General features: G+C 36.6%; 2 protein-coding genes across 15 annotated transcripts in view; both read left to right on the top strand.

The window, feature by feature from the left end:
• Positions 1-9,146, top strand: part of dock9 (dedicator of cytokinesis 9) — a 93,176-nt gene extending 84,030 nt beyond the window's left edge. For 7 of the 14 annotated variants that reach the window (XM_020713020.2, XM_011489821.3, XM_020713016.2 and 4 more), the window contains 10 exons: positions 83-205; positions 464-577; positions 1,828-1,833; positions 3,750-3,779; positions 4,153-4,299; positions 4,381-4,591; positions 5,241-5,431; positions 5,516-5,616; positions 5,689-5,827; positions 8,109-9,146. In XM_020713020.2, coding sequence (XP_020568679.1) covers positions 83-205; positions 464-577; positions 1,828-1,833; positions 3,750-3,779; positions 4,153-4,299; positions 4,381-4,591; positions 5,241-5,431; positions 5,516-5,616; positions 5,689-5,827; positions 8,109-8,234 — 1,188 coding nt within the window. In that variant the 3' untranslated portion in view covers positions 8,235-9,146. The remainder of the gene's footprint in view (positions 1-82; positions 206-463; positions 578-1,827; positions 1,834-3,749; positions 3,780-4,152; positions 4,300-4,380; positions 4,592-5,240; positions 5,432-5,515; positions 5,617-5,688; positions 5,828-8,108) is intronic. The other 7 variants (XM_020713019.2, XM_011489823.3, XM_020713018.2 and 4 more) reach the window with 2 other exon arrangements.
• Positions 9,147-9,302: 156 nt separating this feature from the next.
• LOC101165016 (solute carrier family 15 member 1) lies at positions 9,303-20,337 on the top strand. Its single transcript, XM_011489827.3, has 23 exons — positions 9,303-9,405; positions 9,593-9,633; positions 10,862-10,949; positions 11,483-11,624; positions 11,788-11,907; positions 12,000-12,099; positions 12,753-12,843; positions 12,914-12,997; positions 13,102-13,184; positions 13,721-13,807; positions 13,892-13,981; positions 14,054-14,098; positions 14,183-14,215; positions 14,295-14,383; positions 16,332-16,413; positions 16,530-16,649; positions 16,780-16,923; positions 16,997-17,043; positions 17,213-17,320; positions 17,399-17,510; positions 19,161-19,298; positions 19,375-19,482; positions 19,576-20,337. Exons 1-23 carry the CDS (start codon positions 9,399-9,401, stop codon positions 19,813-19,815), a joined length of 2,199 nt encoding a protein of 732 aa, XP_011488129.1. The 5' UTR covers positions 9,303-9,398; the 3' UTR covers positions 19,816-20,337.
• The last annotated feature ends 777 nt before the right edge of the window (positions 20,338-21,114 follow it).

The raw sequence follows: 21,114 nt of genomic DNA, 5'->3' as shown, positions 1-21,114 counted from the left end.
TTTGAAATAAGATTTTCCACTTGAAGGTGTGTCTCTGCTGAGGTATTTGTTGCCAGATCTGTGCTTTTGGTTCCCCCTTTAGGATGTCCTAATGGAGCTTTTGGAGGCGTGTGCAGATGGGCTGTGGAAAGCAGAGCGCTACGAGCTCATTTCTGACATCTACAAGCTCATTATACCCATATATGAGAAGCGCAGAGACTTTGAGGTACGTAATTCCAGGTTTACTCAAAGTCCCACTCCAATCATCTCTTGATCAATTGTAAAAGTATTCCCAATGTTCTTTTAATTATGATTATGCTATTAGAAATTCGCTTAACGTTCATAATATATATCCTCCAGCATTAAAAAAAAAACCTGCAAGAACATGTTAAAAGCACCAATTTCATTGGAGTGGGTCTTTAAGGTCTAGTTAACGCTTTGCCTTTAACACGCTTTAAATTCTAAATGTTGGCATCTTGCACAGAAACTGGCTCGTCTCTACGACACACTGCACCGTGCGTACAGCAAGGTGACAGAGGTCATGCACACAGGAAAAAGATTACTGGGCACGTACTTCCGGGTGGCATTTTTTGGCCAGGTGAGTCCATCTGCTGTACTGCAATAACATGTTCTGTCCACTAGGGTTTTTTTTCTAAATCGTTTTTTATTGAATTGAGTAAAAACTTTTGATGCACAGAAATTTTAAATTCAGTTGATGTTATTTAAGTTGGTTTTGATTTACAGTGGCGCAAAAACGTATTTAGTCAGCCACCAATTGTGCAAGTTCTCCCACTTAAAAAGATGAGAGAGGCCTGTAGGACAGGCACAATTGGTGGCTCACTAAATACTTTTTTCTCCCACTCTATGTCAATAGGTGTTTTCCTGCTATTCATCTTTAAATAGCTTTTTCCTCTACAAAATATAAAAAAGCCAGTCATTTTTGAAATATTTTCACATGTGCTCCCAGTGCTATCTCTAACTGAAGAACACATAACTATATAGTTCAATTACCACATAGGGGTTACTTCTGATTGGTTAAAAATAAGATGAATGGGTGGATGGGTGGGTGGGTGTATGGATGGCACTAAAGCTAAAAATGCCTAAAACAGAGCCAAAAGCTTCAACTTCCAGATTGAAGCCCATTTAAAAAGTAGTTGGAACAAGGCACAGTTCCCAAAAATAACCATCCTGGTTTTTACTATAGAAAATCATGCCTACATTCTGGTTTAAAACTCTTTTACACTTGAAGCCATGTTTTATAGTTATGATACTTTTGCTGGGAGAAATTGTTCTTCACATTTTCTTGTGTTTTTAATATTTCAGTTGAACACATTGAAGTATGATCTTATGATGTCCTGGTAATACTTCAGTATAAAAACCACAATGACTTGCAGTAAAACTCCAGACCATGAGCGGCATGTCATACAGTGTGTTTTTTTGCATGGCTTTATTACATTCAAAACTTTCACTATCAAAGATACACGACTTTCTAAAATCATTTACTAAAACTCCTTTTCCAGTTCTATGCACAAGACAATCGTAAAGTGTCAGTGTTTGATTAAAAAAGCAAAATAAATGAAGGCTACTCTCTTCATTACCATTTTGATGTTTTCTCAAAGAACATCTAAAATAATAGACAGCAATAATCAACTGAAGGCACAGTGAACAATCCTACATGAATATGTTTTAAAATGTTCCATAATAATTCCAAATGACTTGATTTTAGCAGAATAAAGTCATAAATTAAAACTTGGATCATAAGTGTTTACATAACAGCAGGTCCTTTTTAATCGCTGTATTTTATGACCCAATCTGCTTCTCTGCTTTTTGTTTGAATCCCCTTTGAAGGCAGCGGTAAGTGATGCAGCAGACACTGCTGGCTGTAATATTTTGAGCCTTTGTGTGGTCTTGGTGCTGCTAGAATCCATCCGCGCAGCTTGCTGCTTTTTACTCACACAAAGCTCTGTTGTGTCACTTCAAACTGTTCGTCATTTTTGCTCCAATTTTTTTTGGTCATTGTTTTTATGGTAAAAAAAAAGTATCTGGAAAAGAATTCCATGAAACAGCAGTTAGGGGAAAAGCTATAGCCACTCCTTGTAACTAATAAAGGATGTAAAGAGGTCCAGAGAGACTTCTTAGAATTATATGCATATTGTTTTGCACATGAGGTCATATAAGCATTTATCTGCAGTTAAAGGTCACTTTTGGTACATATTTACTGAGAATTTTATCAGTTAGTCACCCAAATGATTCAATTTGACCAAAAGAAATTAGTTTTTACGCACAGAAAGTGGAAATCCGGAAGACAATTCTGTTTGTGTCTTCATATCCTCCCTAACAACCACAGAACAAAAATGTGTCCAGCCAACATTTATTTTTAAATCCACTAAAACTACAATTCCCAGAGCCCCACCCCTTCATATTTGTTGTTATGGAAAGGACCCAAAATGTTCTCTGTAGATACCAAAAGGACTTAATTCAATAGAATCCAGTTGTTAGGAGATATTCAGGTTTAGAAATTTAAATTGCTGTTGGATAGGAGATATAACCACAAAAAACAGTTAGACATCAGTAAAAAAAAAACAAGAGCCTCCTTCATTAAAATATTACTTTCTAAACAATTATTCCAACAGTTGCAAAAATGTGTCCAGTTGGTAAAAACTCTTACCTGCGGTTGTTTCAAAGTTATATTAGTTTTAAACTTGTTTTTTTGGCTGAAAAATGTTTTCTCAAGCTTTTAGCACAAAAAAGTGAATTTAAAAAAAAAATAATTTCCAGACGTTGAAGTTTTAATCTTTTTATGATATATAAGTGTAGAGAAATATATGTAGAAAATATAAAATAGAAATTACAAGTGTAAAATTGTATGGTGATGTAATTCTCTGCACAAGTGATCATTATTTCCAATAAAATAAAACATTTAGCCACCTAAATATGACAAAGAGCGATTTTAATAATTCATATAACCTTTTTAAGGTAAGAAATTGTTTCTGAATTTACTAAAAGTCTAGTCTAAATGTCTAAATGCTAAAGTGCATGTTTATAAAAAAAACAATGCCACACTTCGTAGCAGCTTGTTTGGACTTTTAAACAGTTCTTGTCATTTATTTTTTATTTATTTAATCTTTATTTACCCAGGCAAGACAGTATAAAAAATAAAATAATTAAGATCATTAAATTATTAAAACAATTAGAATCAGAAAACTAAGTTACAGCAACAGGTTTCTTTAAAATGATTAAGATTCATTTTAAAAACTGTCTTTGAAATAAAAGTGTCCAGTCTGAAGGATTTTTGTAAATATCTGGGTAAAGTTGAATAAAAACTCTAATCTGACTTATTGTGAAAAATATTCAACCCATGTTTTTAATTTTATTTTTAACTTGCAATTTTAAACTCTCCATAATTTAACCAGAAAAAAATCAGACAAATGGATAAAAAAAATCAATTGGTAAACTCCGATTAAAGTACTAAACTAACACTCAGTTAACACAACTGCTTTGTGTTTGGAAGATTGTGCAGCATGGCAGTCACTCATTTAAACACCACATCCAGCATATTTGTGAAGTTCAAGTACTGACTGTGCTTGATGACATTTTTAATGAGTTTTCTGTCCTGTGTGGTTGCTTCCAGCTGAGTCTTTTTGGCCTTGTGTGGGGTTATGTGACTCTTGCCAATCCACGTTTGTCTTCATGTTTGAGATGCATAGAGCTTTATGGTTGTTTTGCAATAACGGTTTACATGTGTATGTGTGTTTCCCTCACTCTGATAGCAGTACCAGTTTTCTCACTCAGACGCAGAGGTAAATTAGGATGAAAGCCAGCACTCCAGCCGGGGCTGCAGTGATGTGTTAGGCTGTGCTGTGCTCCCTCACTAATGCAGTGTGTAGTGCTTTGCTTTACCAGTTTAACTCCCCATTTATTCCAACTTCCAGAGCTTCTAGGCTTTTTTAATACAGTCATTACCAAATCTAACAGGTCTAATGAAGTCTGTGTCACCACCTTAAGTAAATCTTACAAATCAGTTTAACTGTAATGGTTTGTAGGTAGAGCTTAAGTATTTTGGAGTCCCGAAAAAGTTTTTTTTTTATTCACTTAGATGATTCTCGCATATTGATTTATGTGACTGAGATTGTTGTCCCACTAGAATAACTCTGGATGTTTGTTCCTCCTCAGGGCTTCTTTGAGGATGAAGATGGTAAGGAGTACATTTACAAGGAGCCTAAATTCACCCCTCTGTCTGAGATTTCCCAGAGGCTCCTAAAGCTCTACTCTGAGAAGTTTGGACAGGAGAACGTCAAGATGATTCAAGACTCTGGACGGGTGAGACTCACTTTGTGTTTAGTTTGTGATGAGGTCTTTGTTCAACATTACAGCATCAATCGTTTTTTTAATCTCCTGCAGATCAACCCTAAAGATCTGGACTCTAAGTATGCATACATCCAAGTGACCCACGTGACTCCATACCTGGAGGAGAAGGAGCTAGTGGACAGGAAAACTGACTTTGAGAAGAGCCACAACATCCGACGATTCGTGTTTGAGATGCCTTTTACAATATCAGGCAAAAAGCAAGGCGGAGTGGAGGAGCAGTGCAAACGCAGGACCATCCTGACCAGTAAATGACCACATCTATACTGACCTATTAGCAAAGCTCAACTTAAATGAACACAAATGTGTCTGTTAAAATCTAAATGTAATTTTTTTACTGAGATGCCAAAGGGAAAAGTGTGTTAACTATTTCTCAAAAACTTTTTTGAGTAAATAAAAAAGATTGTCACACGTGGGAACAATAACTATACCAGGTGCTGGGATCCAACAGTTCTTTAAAAAGCAGCTTAATTGATTGAAAAATATACCAAATTCAAAATAATAAATGAAAAGAAAGGAATACATTTCTACCAATACCTTAAATGGCTGTAATCCTAATAAAATAGGCTTCTGTTACAGCTACTATTTGACATGCTGCTGAAAGATGAAAAAAAAAAGTTTACTTTTCTTTAAAAGCCTTTCCTTTGTTGTTGCTCAATCACTGCAATAGTCAGAAAAATGTTTCTGCTCATTGATTAGCTTTTGAACACATCAGCTGTTTGTCCCAGCTTTTTCCAAAGCCTAATCACAGACGCAAGATTTACGGCGTAAAAGTACAACCTTATCTCTTTATCTATAAGCGAGTCCAAATCAAGCTGTAAAACGGAAAAGGACACCTACAGGAAGACCAGTAATCTAATCTTATGTCTCTGTTTTTTTTTACACCCCTCCGACAGCCACACACTGCTTTCCCTACGTGAAGAAGCGTATAGCAGTAATGTACCAGCACCACACTGATCTGAGCCCCATCGAGGTGGCCATCGACGAGATGAGCAGGAAAGTGGCGGAGATTAGGCAACTGTGCTCCTCCAGCGAGGTGGACATGATCCGTCTGCAGCTCAAACTGCAGGGCAGCATCAGTGTCCAGGTGGCTGCTCTACGTCTCACAAAAGCACACGCACGCAAAATGAGTCCAAAACAGCTGACGTGTCATTGTGTTGTGATGTTAAAGGTGAACGCTGGCCCGCTTGCATATGCCAGAGCTTTTCTGGATGATTCAAGTGCCAAGAAGTATCCGGATAACAAGGTCAAACAGCTCAAAGAGGTCTTCAGGTGAGTTTGACAAATAAAGTTAGATATCCTGGCAGTGTAACCTGCCATCAACACGACTGTTCTTGTGAGCAGGGACTTCGTGGAGGCATGTGGTCATGGTCTAGGGGTTAACGAGCGACTGATCAAAGAGGATCAGCAGGAGTACCACGACGAGATGAAAGCCAACTACAGAGATTTGGTCAGAGAGTTGTCCATCATCATGCGTGAGCAAGTAAGTCCTGCTGCTGTTGCACAATTCCAGGTCTGTGTCTCAAGCACCGTAATGGTGCACCTTTAATCTGATTGGAAGCCACTCCACAACGACTTAAAAAAATAGGAGGTCAAATATAGCCTATGATTGAGTGATAACGCGCTCTCTGATAATGGCATTTTCTGTTTGTCCTCCATGCTGACGCGCAGGTTTGATGGTAAAGCAAGAAACATCAGCGTGGAATGAACAGATGGAGTTGGTGGTCCAGCCAGACAGTTAAAATTTGAACAGTAAAACTAGTTCAGTTGGTTTAGCAATCCTAAAACTACTTTACCTCAAAGCTCTGAATAAAGTTATTTGATTAAGTTCCCATTATATTGGTTTTTCCAAAGATCCCTGCACTTAAAAAGATGCACATGAGCTATGTGCCTACATGAAACCTTGCTCCCTGTGATCATGTCTGAGAGTAACACTGGTCTCAATAAAGTTTAGATTATATTTTCTATAAAAAGTGAAAATCATCTTGTTTTGTCTTCATAAATGTGCATTCGTATCAGTGCTGCAGCACAAGAGGAAAAACAATCATATTTTAAATTTTGTCGGTGATCATTACCTTCAGAGTAAACCAACTGTCCTTCTGGCTGGACCAACTGCCACTGATTTTGTATTTTATTTTATTTTATTTTTTGCACATCAGAAAGACGTCTGCACTTCTGTGTAGGACACAGAAATGCATGCATCTTAATGTGAGTTCTTCAAAAAAAAACTTTTGTTATTGTGTATACATTCATTCATTTATCTTCTAAACCCGTGTTGCCCCTTTCGGGGTCACGGGTGTGTATACATGTAATAGCTTATAATATTCTTTGGCTGCTATTTGGATTGATTTTGCTGTGTGTGTATTGAAAATACGGTATTTGATATTTTTCATTTGAAACCAACTTTTGATTTTTATCAATCATACAACTCTAGCTGTAATAAATTATAAGACTGAAGGACAAATATCAGTTCTGATATACAAAATTTGAAACCTAAAACAGGTTTTAGTGACTAGTTAACTGTGAAGTATCCATTCAAATACATAAAATGTATTCACAGTACAAAGTTCCCTCGTTTATCGCAGCGGATACGTTCCATAAATACCCTGCAATAAGTGAAATCCACAAAGTAGGATTATACATGTTTTAAGACTGTAAAAGTTTTATTTGCTTTTATCAGAAGGGCATAGACTTTTTCACACTTGTCTCCTGTTTGTTTGAACTCTCAAACCTTCATAGAAATATGGAGAATATAGAATAAGTTCACTATTACAGAACAAAACAAAGATCTGCTCGTGATCAAAGATTCATGTAGATTTGGCAAACTGAACACATTCTCTAAAGGAGACATGGCACAGAGGAGACTGACTGACAAAGTCCACACCCAACATGAACGCGGAGCACAGTGTGCTGTGCATTAATAACACATTTTAAAAAGCGTGCAAAATCCGTAAAACAGCAAGACCGCAAAAGCTTAGCTGCAATATTGCAAGGAAGCATATAGTACCAAAAAATATTTTTGGTTTTAAATAGAGATAATTGATTTAAGTTGTTTAAAATCTGTCTAAATACTGTTTCCAAAAATATAAAGGTCAGTTCAGAAACTCCGTCACTACTCCCTGATCCCAAAGGACTATATAGTGTGGGACTATCAGTGCCCTGAATTTTTACGCAATTCAGACACATGCTCACTACTTCCTAATTTTTTTTATATGCCAAATATGATGTCATCTTTTTAACAAAGTAAAAACATAACAAATAAATATTTTATAAAGACTATGAATGAATCCATTGTGTTCTGATGATTAAAACTTGGATGATTTATAAAAAATAAACTTAAATACATTTTTTTCAAATGATAAATCGTTCAAACCCAATGCATTGTGGGCTATATTTGCCAATCTAGTGAGCATTGATGCACACTGGTTTTTCATAGTGATGTCTGGGAAATTTCCAGGGCACTAGATTTTGGAATTGTGGATTTGAACACCATGACAGCATTGGCTTATGCCCAATCTAGTGCACTAAATAGTAAATAGTGAGGGATTTCAGACACAACCTAAGGCTCACTGGACAATGACTGGTGGTGACAAACAGCAAAAATATCTTGAAATGTTTGCAAAGGTTCTGAATAAAGTGTGTTATTGGCTGTGTTCTTCCTCAAATCTCAGACTTTTCCTTAACTGTAGTTGGACTACAGCTCCGGTCTCTTTAAGACGACCTTATTGTGACCTTAAGTTCCCTATGATCATTTTTTCTTCCAGATCAGTCCAGTGGAAGACAGCATGAAGAGCGTCCTCCCAGACTCGCTCCACATCTTTAATGCAATCAGCGGCACACCAACCAGTGCCACCATCCAGGGCATCCCCAACTCATCCTCCGTGGCGTGATCCTGATCCGCTTAAGAGCCCGATGTGGCTTTTTGGAGATGCCATAAATTTGTTTCTCAGCTTGATTCCCTCAGCTTCATGAGAAAAATGCAGGAAGAAACCAAAAATGTTGGGGTCAAACTCAATGAGCCCCTGGACTCATGTAAAAATGGGGCGTTGTGCTTTGTCGGGGGATGGGTTGTGGAGACAAGAGGGACATTTTATGAGAGAAAACTGGAGGTTTTTACCTGTTTCTACCAGAAGACAGAGCAGTGTTTTTATCAGAGACATTTTTTAGGGATTTTTAACTTGCATGTCACAAAAGCAACCTTCTTTCAATGCCCATTTTTGTTTTGTTTTTTTAATAATAATTTGCAATGTGTTTTTATGTACAGCATTCTACTTTTATAAGCCACAGTACTGTTGTCTCAAGGAACCATTTATGCTGTGTTCAATGATGCTTTCATTTTATGTAAATCAAATTATATTTCCTCAAAAGGTAATTTTTTTTTTTGCTAAAGACAAATGTCCCATACCTTTGCATTTGCGCATACATCACTTTAATGTCTTAGAGGGGGAGGATTTTTTTTTTAATATTTAAAGCCACTGCATAAAAAATAGATTCAAATTCATTTGTTTATTCGTTTATATAAAAAGGACTTTGTGCAATATTTGCAAATGATCTTGTGTGGGGATTATACACTGTAAGAACGTTGTTCACCTTGCCAAAGAGATGAGGTGTGGGGCAAATAAAAAGAACTCACTGTGGAAAAGATACCATTTTGTGTTAATAGAAATGAAACTGTCTTATATTTGAGCAGCATTTCTTTGTTTTTTTTATAAATATATTTAACACAAAAGACACTGTTCTGCTGTAAACGGATGCTCCCTAATGTTTATCTTTTAAATAAAAACACTCATCTCTCTGCACTCGAGCTCTTGAATCTCGTTGATTTTGTCTTGGCTGCAGTTTAAACTGTTTTTGATGAAATGTTGAGGCCTCTTGCTATCTCCAGTGCCTGATAGTCCCGCCCATCAAACACTGTCAGCACTCATGGGATTGATAAGAGGTGATATTACACAAAAGTTTCCCCATGTTTGTTAGTGAACTCTGCATCCTCACCTGATTTACCTGCGAATCATCCAGTTTTAACAGGAATTAGGAAGCAACTACTAAAAGGCACCATGACAGGTGAGATGAATAAAACTTTATTTTACATATCCAAACAGATTTCAGCAAAAGCTGTTCTGATACAAGTTTTTGTTTATCTGTAGAAAATGTTAAAGAAAAGAGAGCTGTTTTCCACTTTCATGTATCTGAAACCAAATAATAAAAAAAGTGAAATGTCTGTTTTTTTTAATGTGTTTTTTTCTCACAGACAAAGAAGATCTAAAAAAAGAGAAAAAGGGCAAAGGAAAGGTAAAATACTGACTTTAACTGAACATGCTAAGATAAAGATAAAATAAAATAACCTGGATCCCACCTGCAGTATAATGGATTTCTCTATATGTTAATGTTACAGCTGCATCTAAATATAACAGGCTCCTTAAACAAACACTCTTCGTATAATCAATTTGTATCGGATTGTGTCGTTTACAAAGGAGGGTTTAGATTTACTATTATTCTGTGAAAGATAATACATTTGGATGACACAAATGGACTTGTTTTTCAGTTTTGTGAAACAAATGAAACATTTCTAGAATAATTAATTGGAAAAAATATTCCTGCAAACAAGCTGGGCTTTGATATCAGAAAAAAACAAATCAGTTCTTATCATAAAGTTAAACATATGGCCCCTTGCAGCATCTTTCTGAAAAAGGACGTGTGGAAATGTGTTGTAGCTTTAAATATTTGAGTAAATAAAAAACCAATACGTTTTTGGTCAAATTTATTTGTAGTAGTGTCATTTTTGTTTTCATTGTTTCATTTAAAAAAAGATAATCAATTAAATTGTTTTATTAAAAAATACAAAAAAAAAACAATCAAAAACGTGTTTGATTGAAAAACGCAAAGAAATAATTAAACGTATTGTTTTATAAAATAAAATAAAAGATTCAAAGAAACAATCAATTTGTTTTGTCTAAAAAAAAGAGAAAGAAATAGTCAAACAAATTGGTTTATTTAAGAAAAGACAAAGAGACAATCAAACATTTCAACCAAAGCATAGGACCTCACGAAACTAGCAGTTTATTATCATTATTATTATTATTATAATTTAACTTGTCCTGTCCAACAACTGAGCAAACAGAAGAGAGCTGAAGGCCTTTTGTGTTGGGTAGGCTTTAATATTACGATAAGGGGGTTAAGTATCTTCGGGTAGCCAGGGTGTATATTTGTATAAGCCCCTTTTTGTTTTTGTTTTTTTATTATTTTTATTTATTTATTACATTAAACTAGCAGCTTAAAAGAAAATATCTTCAACCTGAACCAAACAAAAAGGACAAATACACCGAAGTAAACGTGTACTTTTATTTTTTAAAGTGTCATTGACGGAGTCAACCCTGCAGAGGGACAATCTGTTTATTTCCACTTTATATTTGAGTCATTGATACTTACACTTCTATATATTTATATGATGAATTCAGAACTACAATATGTGAAGTGGTGGAACAGTATAGAAACTTTTTTGTTTTGTTTTTCTGAACAGAGCAAAGTGGTGTGTGGCTATCCCATCAGCATTTTCTTCATAGTTGTGAATGAGTTCTGTGAGAGGTTCTCCTACTATGGAATGCGAGGTGAGATACTAGTTCTGTTTCATAAATGCAAACATGTGCTGAGATTCAGTGTGGGTGACCATCAACAGACAGAGAATCTGCTGCTGAGGTAAAAGGTTGATTTGATTTGGTTTATTTATTTATTTATTTATTTTTATCAGAAAATCAGTATCCGTTAATAACTGTTAATATCAGTTATTTTAAAATTCACAATGTTAAAACTGTTGAAACCCCTCAAAACCATTTCAGATTTATTTTTCTTAAAAATATATATTAAATTATGTTTAGATATAGGATTTTATATATATATATCTGAGATTGGGTATATATGGGGTCTGCTATCAATAAAACCTGAAAGATTAAAAAACAAAAGTTATATTTTATCAAACAATTTGTCTAATTCTGAGGAAATTTTACTTTGAAGTTACCCCATCACAATTTTATTTTTTTCATTGCGGACTCAATGTACTTTCTCTTACCTTTAAGTAAATAAAAAACATGTTGGATTTAGTGTCTCTTTCCCAGCTGAAGTTGTTTTTGCTGCTTCTCCACAGCTGTGCTGGTGCTGTACTTCAAGTACTTCTTGCAATGGGATGATGACCTGGCCACATCCATATACCACACATTTGTGGCTCTCTGCTACCTCACTCCTATCCTGGGGGCTATCGTGGCCGATTCCTGGCTTGGAAAATTCAAGTGTGTGGTTAAAGTTTCACAGATTTGACATGAAACACTTAATTTTCTTGAAAATATCCTTTTGTTGTGCAGAACAACGTGGGGCGTATGATTTGGTTGGAGTATGTTTGCCTAAGAAACACAAAGTTTACTGTGGTGGGTTTTTTTTGCATTTCTCTTACAGAACTATCATCTACCTGTCCATTGTCTATGCCATTGGCCAGGTGGCGATGGCGGTCAGTGCAATCCATGACATCACCGATTCAGACAGAGATGGGACGCCAAACAACATGACCTTTCATGTGTGGGTTTAATTCTGCATTGAATTTAGATAATTAACTCAGAGTCCAGGATGTGACTTTTTTTTCTAAAACACCCTTCTGCTTTCTCCTCCAGTGTTCTTTCCATGGTGGGTCTCTTCCTCATCGCTCTGGGGACTGGTGGCATCAAGCCGTGCGTGGCGGCGTTCGGTGGAGACCAGTTTGATGATCACCAGGTGAGACGTTTTCCTGTCCTTAGCTCCCATCTAAAGTTTCTCGTGTTCGACCTTTGGCTTCAGGTAACTTATCACAAAAATATTAATCCAGGGGTCAAGTGTTTTAGAGCATGTGATACCTCCCTACTTTCACATGGCCTTTTATCTGCAACTGAACTGCGATCCCAGCAGTTCTCATGTCGGTTTTCTGATTGTGGCACTTTGTTAAATATTTATAGACCTTTATTCCCACACAACACCTGTTTAAGGAGCAAAGCAGATTGTTGGATGGATTTCAGCAAGATAAAAAGAAAAAACTTCCTAGTCAGATTGATTTGTGGCAGTGCGTGCGTGACAGCCTGAGTCACTGTTGTTGCAGTAATGATAACATAAACACCAACTGCTCAATTTCCCGATAAGGTTACACTTTACCATGAGGGTCCCTAACACTATTAGCACCATTTAAATATTAAATAACGTGTTAACAGACACTTTTATGCATTACTTTGCATTGATTTGTGTATTATTACAGCATTAGTTGGCAGTTAACTAATGTTTAACCTTGCTTTTTGCATTAATGAAAGTTTCCCTATGCAATTGCTTGAAATGCATATCAGTGGTAAATAAACCTTACTCACTTTGCATTTCACTGAATCAAATGTGCTTCTATACAGGAAAAGCAAAGAAGAACTTTCTTCTCTGTTTTCTATCTTTGCATCAATGGTGGGAGTCTCCTGTCAACCATCATTACCCCGATCCTCAGAGGTAAACATGCCACCATTAAGAGATTAAACAGTATCGTAAAGGCGGTTCATTGATTGTTGCATTTTTGCAGGTCAAACCTGTGGCATCTACTCTCAGCAGAAGTGCTATGCTCTGGCCTTTGGTGTCCCTGCTGCCCTCATGGTCGTTTCGCTCGGTCTGTATACAAAAAACACTGAGACATGTTTAAATGCATCAAGTAAAAAATGTGCAAATCTATCTTCTGAACTGTGCAGTGATGTCCATGCTGTTCTTTAACAGTGGTGTTTATCGTTGGGAGTGGGATGTACTACAAAGCTAAACCAGAGGGAAACATCATGCTGTCTGTGTGTAAATGTATTGGGGTAGGTCAGTTTTTGTACTTAATGCATGCTCTTTGAAAATCTATAATTATATCTGACTTTCCTCAAGTGTTAGCTATATCTGAAGCTAAATAGGAAGAATTTAGAGTTAATGTTAAATGTGATCGCTCACTCCTTCTTTATATCTTAATATGAAAACAGTTCATAAAGGCACAAATTGGGGATGTATGAAGCTTTACAGTAACTACAATGATGCTGGCTTTTTTGCAGCTTGTGAGGTTTTCACTAAACCATGCAATTGTTTTTGTTTTTTCAGAACTGAGTTGAGTTTTGTGATGGATACAAGTACCGAGAAGGAAAAAAAGGGTTTTATTTGTTATTTTTATTTGGAGAGCTCACTTTTGATTTTTCTCAACAAAACCTGCCAACACCTTGAAACCCCAGAACAGAAAAAAGCTGATTATATGTAGTAGTTTGTTATAAAAGAAGAAAATAAACTGGACAGTGTGGTTCAAGGTCAGTTGATTGGTCAGAATTTCATTAAATTAAATCTTGTGTTTTTTATTTTCTTCAATCAGTTTGCCATTAAAAACCGCTATAGGCACAGAAGCAAGGCATACCCCAAGAGGAAACACTGGATGGACTGGGCAGAGGAAAAATATGATGTAAGGTTGACTTTGAAGGATTATAGAGAATCGCTTTAATTATTGGAATAACACATGTTTATTCTCTGTCAATCTGTGCTGCAGAGACTCCTAATTGCTCAAATCAAGATGGTGCTGAAGGTCCTCTTTTTGTACATCCCACTGCCCATGTTCTGGACTCTGTTTGATCAGAAGGTACTTTCTAGGTTTTTCCTTCAGACAGCTGTCTTTAAGTCAAAGTGACTGAATTTATCATTTGTATTTCAGGGTTCAAGGTGGACTCTTCAGGCCACCACAATGGATGGAAATTTTGTAAGTTTGTTGATGAATCCAACAGCTATTTCTATGGCTTTTTAATAAAGTTGTATTTAAATTTGCCATTTCTCGTTCTTGCAGGGGCAACTTGTTATACAGCCTGATCAGATGCAAGTAAGTGCAAGGAACTTTATCACATCAAGTTCCTGATAGATAATTCAAAAAAATTACTTACTAGGAAATGTTATTATAGACTTTCAATCCCATCCTGATCCTGACTCTGGTTCCAATCATGGAAAGTGTGGTGTACCCCCTGATCAAGAAATGTGGCTTTAACTTCACGTAAGTGAGACCATTTTGAAAGGATATTTCTGCATTTTTAATTCAAATCAGTTTTTAACATGAACAATAAAAAAAATAGCTTTTGGTATAACGCCACAGACGAGTAAACAGAAAAATATTAGTGGGAACAGAATTGAGCTATTTTTCACACACTAACTGAAAATTTTAGCTTATCACCTAAATTGGAAATGGTAGAAAACAGACTTCCCACTATGCATTTTGAGTAAACAAACTACAATTGTGTCATCTCTAAGTACTGTAGTACTGATACAGAGGACTATATAACAAAGAATTAGTCTGTTGATTTCATTCTTTCATTGCCTTGCAATTTTGTCGCCATAAAATGATGATATCGTGTCAGATTTCAATGTTTTTCCTGTCCTCTAAATGAGACAGTGAAGAAGCCGTTAAAACACTTTCTAGAAACCTCGAGAATAATAAAGGTACTGCCACTCATGATGGCCATCTGTGAGGGAATTTCTCAAGAAACAATGTTTTTGCTCAAAGGATTGCACAGGTGTAATAATGCATTTCATATGCAAAAATACACACATTTGAGCAGAAGTTCCAGGTTTGTGTTTTTAGCTTGACACATAATCTGATTGGTAGGGGACTCAAAGGATCCTGGGGGACAAATCCAGATGACAAATACCTAGCGCTGGTAAATTAAACACAAGCCCCTTTATTCATGTGGCCTAAAGGGGATTCATGTAAGGAGGAACTCGAAGGTTTTAATAAATGAAACCACAGTGGCTGCACCTGGAAAAGGAGGGAAAAGAATAGATCTCAGTGGGTGCTGTGAATTGATGAGTATAGTTTGAAGGCTTTATTTAAAGAACCACTCCGATTGTCTTTTGATGTAATGTAAAATCATTCCCAGTGGGATTTTAATCATGTTTATGCCATTTTTTTGCCAAAATCCAAAAACCTGTGTCGTTTTCTAGAACATGGTTTTTTGCAGAATGGCAGGAGTTCATTAGAGTTGTAAGGGGGACTGTTGGCGTGGAGAAACCCTGTCCTCAAGTCCCGTCACCCATAACCGAGAGTTCTCTGTTTACACTCTCCCATTAGCTAACAACCCCTCACACACACATTGAGCCAGATGCCAGCTTAGATGAGGAAAACAAAGACATACATGGTTCTATTTGCATCAGAATGGAGCAGGGCAGGGAGCTTGTGGCCTGCCCACTGTACATCACAAATAAGCTCTTTTTCGAATACATTTTTCCGTCTGCTCCTGGTTCACAGTGATGTGAATGAAATGAATTATCACAAATGCAATTTTGAGCCTAATTTTCTTTATATGTGTCCTACATCATCAGAAAAAGGCCAAAAGAACATGTTAAAAACAACAAAAACAAGATTTTCATCAGAGTGGGTCTTTATACTGCAAAGGAGGAGCTCAAAGCTACAGAGATCACCACAGCACCACATTCTTGTACATATCAAACATAAAAATGTTGGTTCTAGAAGCCTAAAAAGGCTGCTTATTTATTCAATAAAAGCAACTAAGGCTGCACGGTGGCGCAGTGGTTAGCGCTCTTGCCTCACAGCAAGAAGGCCCCCGGTTCAAGTCCCGGCTGGGGGACATGAAAAACACAACATCAATGGGGGACCTTTCTGTGTGGAGTTTGCATGTTCTCCCCGTGCATGCGTGGGTTCTCTCCGGGATCTCCGGCTTCCTCCCACCGTCCAAAAACATGCTACATAGGTTGATTGGCAACTCTAAATTGTCCAAAGGTGTGAGTGAATGGATGTGTGATTGAGGATATTCCACCCTGCGACAGACTGGCGACCAGTCCAGGGCATCCCTTGCCTACGCCCAAGTGGCCGGGATAGGCTCCGGCAACCCCGTGACCCCGAAAGGGAATAAACGGTTAAGAAGATGAATGAATGAATGAATGAATGAATGAAAAAGCAACTAAATAACATTTTGTCTATTTACCAGACCTCTAAAAAGAATGACAGTGGGAATGTTCCTAGCGGCTCTTGCTTTTGTTTGCGCCGGTGTGGTCCAGCTTCAAATAGATGTGAGTAAAAGTATTTTTTTTCTGACTTTGTTAAAAACTTTAATTCAAGAATAAGAACAGAATTTTGGGCAGTAAATGCAGAAAAATAAGGCAAAAATGCTTTGTTTTGTTTTCAGAAAACATTACCCATCTTCCCCTCCACCTCTGAAAGTCAACTTAAACTTCTCAACATGGGCAACAATCAACTTGAGGTCCATTTGCCGAATAATTTCACTGTGCATCTTCCTCCAGCTCAAGTTAGTTTTCCTTTCTAACTCATGAATTTTTGAAGGATCTGTTGCTTCAAAGATAAAAAAAAGATGTATTAAATCTAAACCAGTGTTTGTCTAAATGTTTGCTCTGTTTCATCGTGTACTTTTTCTGCAGGCAAGTGAGGAATATTTCACATATAAAGAACAAGAAGTTAGCATTTCAATAGGCAACCCTCCAGTGACAGAAACTATTCCCTTAGTCAAAGGAAAACGTCAAACACTTCTTATTCCCCCAACCATCAGGGAAGAATGGGTGCTGGTGAGTAACATGAACCTAGTATTATGATGATTATGTATTAATATGATTATAATTCCTTGTTTTATTCCTCCAGATTGATGATTTAACCTCCAAGCCAGAAGAGGGAAACAATGCAATCCGGTAAATTGGTTATGACTGCTTCAACTGCTGCAAACATTGATGTCCTCTGTTTTTAGAAGCTGCAACCGAACCTGGAAATGTATTTTAAAGTGAAACCAACAGTGATAAATTTAGAGGCTCATTTAAAGTGTTGGAAATAGATCCTGTGTTCAAAACATCTCTATTGCAGATTTGTGAATGGACTGGCCACCGACCTTAACGTCTCAACCGCTGCGGTCAACTTTGGAATAATTGAGCCATTAACTTCATCAAACTATTCACTGTTGAAAAATGGAAAGTAAGAATTGTTTTGCATCTCCTGTAATTTTATGTTTGTCTGCACTTCACAAATATCATTGGATTTTCTTATGACCAGACACACATTCAGCTTGAAGAGTGGTTCACAGTCATGTGAATACACCATCAAATTTGGATTCGGGAGTTCATACACTATCTTCATTCCCAGCACTTTCACTTTTGGACCAAATGTGAGTCTCCCACATCCTTTATAGCTCATATTTGCATGAATCTCCTTTAGGAAGATGTATTTTTTGATAGTTAATGGAATTCTGTACGCTTTGACGGTTGCTGGCTTTAAATTAATTTTCTGACTCTGGGTAGACATGCAACAAATACTCCAGAAATAAGAATAATGAGAATCTACATTATTTTTTGGTTTGGAATGAAATTCCTAACTTATTGTTCTACTTAAACCAACACTTAAGCCATTATTTTAGAAGATTGACATTATACAGGATCATATATTTTTACAGAACAGCTATTTAAAAAAGCAAAGATGAAAAAGAGACCATCAATACAGAACACAAGAAAACATCTTGAAATAAAGCCAAGTGAGACTTGAATAATAACAGCAGTAATCGCAATTGAAACAAACAAAAATTCTTCTTTAAAGTTCTTACATTCTGCATTAACCCTTGTGCTATCTTAGATGACTCCACCCTTGCATTGACGTGTTCTCCCTACCATGACAAAGGTGGATAAAGGTGGAAAGATTTCATGTAATCCATGGACACCAGTGAAAATCACAAATCATTGAAGAAAAAAGGTTCAGCGCACTGTCTACTGGGTCTAGATGACCCAATTCCCAATGTTAAAGTGCCCAGGATAGCCCAAGGGTTACAAGTACATTAGATGGGTCACTAACACCTGTTTGTGGCTCACCTGCAGCGACATTTGCAGCATACTTAAAGACCCACTCTGTTCCTAGGATGAACACTTAATAGCAAGCAGAAATCCAGTAGTTTGAAAACATCAGGAGTAGGAAGAATACAAATACTGAGTGTGCGAGGAGGTATGTTCACCACCAGCTGACAGTGTGGATTTATATGCTGCAGATTGTTATTTTTAGACACAAATCATTTCTTAAAAAATGAAGCTTGCTGATAATAACTGCCCACCTGCAACACTAACCTACTTAGAATGGAATAACAATTGTTTTGTGACCCGTTTTTAAGTATTTGCAGCTTATGTAGAATTCTATGCTGAGAAACAATCTAAGGTTCAAAGACCCACTCTGATAAAAATTATGTTTTTGTTGTTTTTAACATGTTCTTGTGGCATTTTTCTCATGATGGAGGATATATAGAAGGAAAATTAAGCTCAAATTGCGTTTCCGAGTATTTCTTTATTGAAATTATTGTGATAAAGGAGAAGACTAAAAATGTTATTGAAAAAAGCTTGTAGCTGTGATGTAGAAGCTACAATTGGCGGCATCCACTTACAGACGACTAGATCTGAAATTGCCATTTTTGTCGCATCTGTAAGGTTAGGTTAGGGATGTGAGGGGCTGTAAGCTAATGGGAGAGAGTGTAAACAGAGGGATGATGGGAAATGGCATGAGCTTATTCAGCATCAACAGTCAACTCAGAGGTGAATCTCTGATGAACTGCTGATGCTCTGCAAAAACGGTGTCCTAGAAAACTACATGTTTTGGTTTTTTTTTGGCTAAAAACTGCATAATTATAATTAAAAGACCACTGGGAATGCTTTCAAAGTTGATCAAAAGATGATCGGAGTGGGACTTTGCACACACAGAAATACAGAAAAACACACAAAAGGTGTATAAACAGAAAAAAAAGAGGTTTTGTAAGATGTGTTTTCCTTTTTTCCTTTTCTAGTGTCAGGAATCTGTCACAGAAGTTGAGGAAATAAAGCCGAACTCAGTTCACATGGCTCTCCAGATCCCTCAGTACTTTCTAATCACTGCAGGTGAAGTGATGTTTTCTGTCACCGGTTTGGAGTTCTCATACTCACAGGTAAATTTATCAATGTATTCTGGAATATCAGTCCTTTTGATCTCCCCTCTGAATCTTTTGTCTTTGATCACCAAAGGCCCCCAGTAACATGAAAGCAGTGCTGCAGGCGGGCTGGCTGTTGACGGTTGCAGTCGGTAACTTTATTGTCCTGATTGTTGCAGAGATTGCAAAGCTTCCTAAAAAGGTAAAATGGGAACAAAGAGAACCGTCCAGGATAACTTTAAACATGTTTGCTAAGTCATCTATAACATGTTCTGTTTCTCCTTCCATCCTCAAGTGGGCAGAGTTCTTCCTTTTTGCTTCTCTGCTGGTGGCAGTCTGTGTCATCTTCTCCATTATGGCTTATTTCTACACGTACATCGACCCCACGGAGATTGAAGCCCAGTTCTCGCAGGAGAAGGATGAGGAGGATGAGGATGAAAAAGACAAGATGAGGAAAACTGAAGAGCATGTGACGAAGAGAGGCTCAGTTAAAAGTAATGACAGTGACAATGCTTTCAAACTGTCAAAAATGTAATAAACAGAACTCCACCACCCAAAATCTCATCTTACTATGTTTGTTTAAATTATTTTAAACTTAAGTTGACAAAAGCATTGTGAGCGAAGCACACTCATGAAATTTTTCAGTTTTCAGAGCTAAACATTTCTAAAATTGACTTTTTGTATCTCTACTAAGGGATGTTGAAGAATGCAACAAATATTTTATTTTCCCTGCTTGTAGTAGTTGATTTTCTTTTGTCCCCTTAGCCTCTATTAGCCCTTATGCAGTTGAGTTTGTATGTAGCTTCTAGTCTTCCATGCCTGAAGTTTTAACGTTTATTCGTCGTAAATTTTTTATCAACTCCTTGTTTCCCCCTAATATGTCCTGACTGTTTCTACAGGACTCATCAGCCCCCGAATCACCATCTGTGTTTAGCCTTTTTTCTTCCTTTCTTTCTCTTTAATATTTTTTAATACAATTGAATTTTCCACATTTGTGCTCATTCTTCTTAAATGTGTCAACTGTAAATAAAAACACTTTTTATATACGGAGTTTTCTGCGCCCCTGACTCCTGTGATTCATTTACCCATATACACCAGTACTTCAAACTAAATTGGTACAGGTACTTGTTCTTCTTTCTTTTTATTTTAAACTGTATTTTTATGAAGCTGTATCCAAGTTTAAGAGCTTTTTACAATAGTTTACCGGTAATGGGAAGTGCAAAAAACAAGAACAACTACAGTTTGACTTATCTCTGTCTTTAGGACGTTATTTGACTCAGCATTTATATCAGGGCAATCCCACCTTTTTTAACAATTTATTTGGAAATTATACAAACAAGTAAAAGTTGTTCTTTTTTAAATGCCAAAACAAGAATAAAAGTCTTAAGACATCTTCCCCTTCCTGCCCTCTTTTTACTCCGTAAGGTAAATAAAGCTGCTGCCACAGTCATAAAATATTTGCTCCATACAGTATAGGCTTATGTTCTTAGCCTAAACTGTATGGAATATAAGCTATTGCCCAATATGAAGTACTGCTTGTTAAATTTAACTCATACTTATTGTTAGATTTAGCCCATTTTTTACGAATTTGCCTCTTTTTTTAATTACTTTTAACTCCAGAGTGTCAGCTACAAGCATGTGGATTTCAATGATTAAAGTGGATGTTAAATATATACAATAAATGCAAATAAAAATGCAAAAAAATTCAATCTAACCTCAAGGTCATAGCATTCAGATTTAGATTGGCTATAGATTTAACAAATAACATGTAGGTGTAAAATAACTTTTAGATTTCTTATTATGGATCATTTAGTTAGCAAAAGTTCTTAGTTGT

Source organism: Oryzias latipes, chromosome 21 (assembly GCF_002234675.1).
Source record: "Oryzias latipes chromosome 21, ASM223467v1".
Lineage (NCBI taxonomy): Eukaryota > Metazoa > Chordata > Actinopteri > Beloniformes > Adrianichthyidae > Oryzias > Oryzias latipes.
This window is presented reverse-complemented; position numbering and strand designations above follow the sequence as displayed.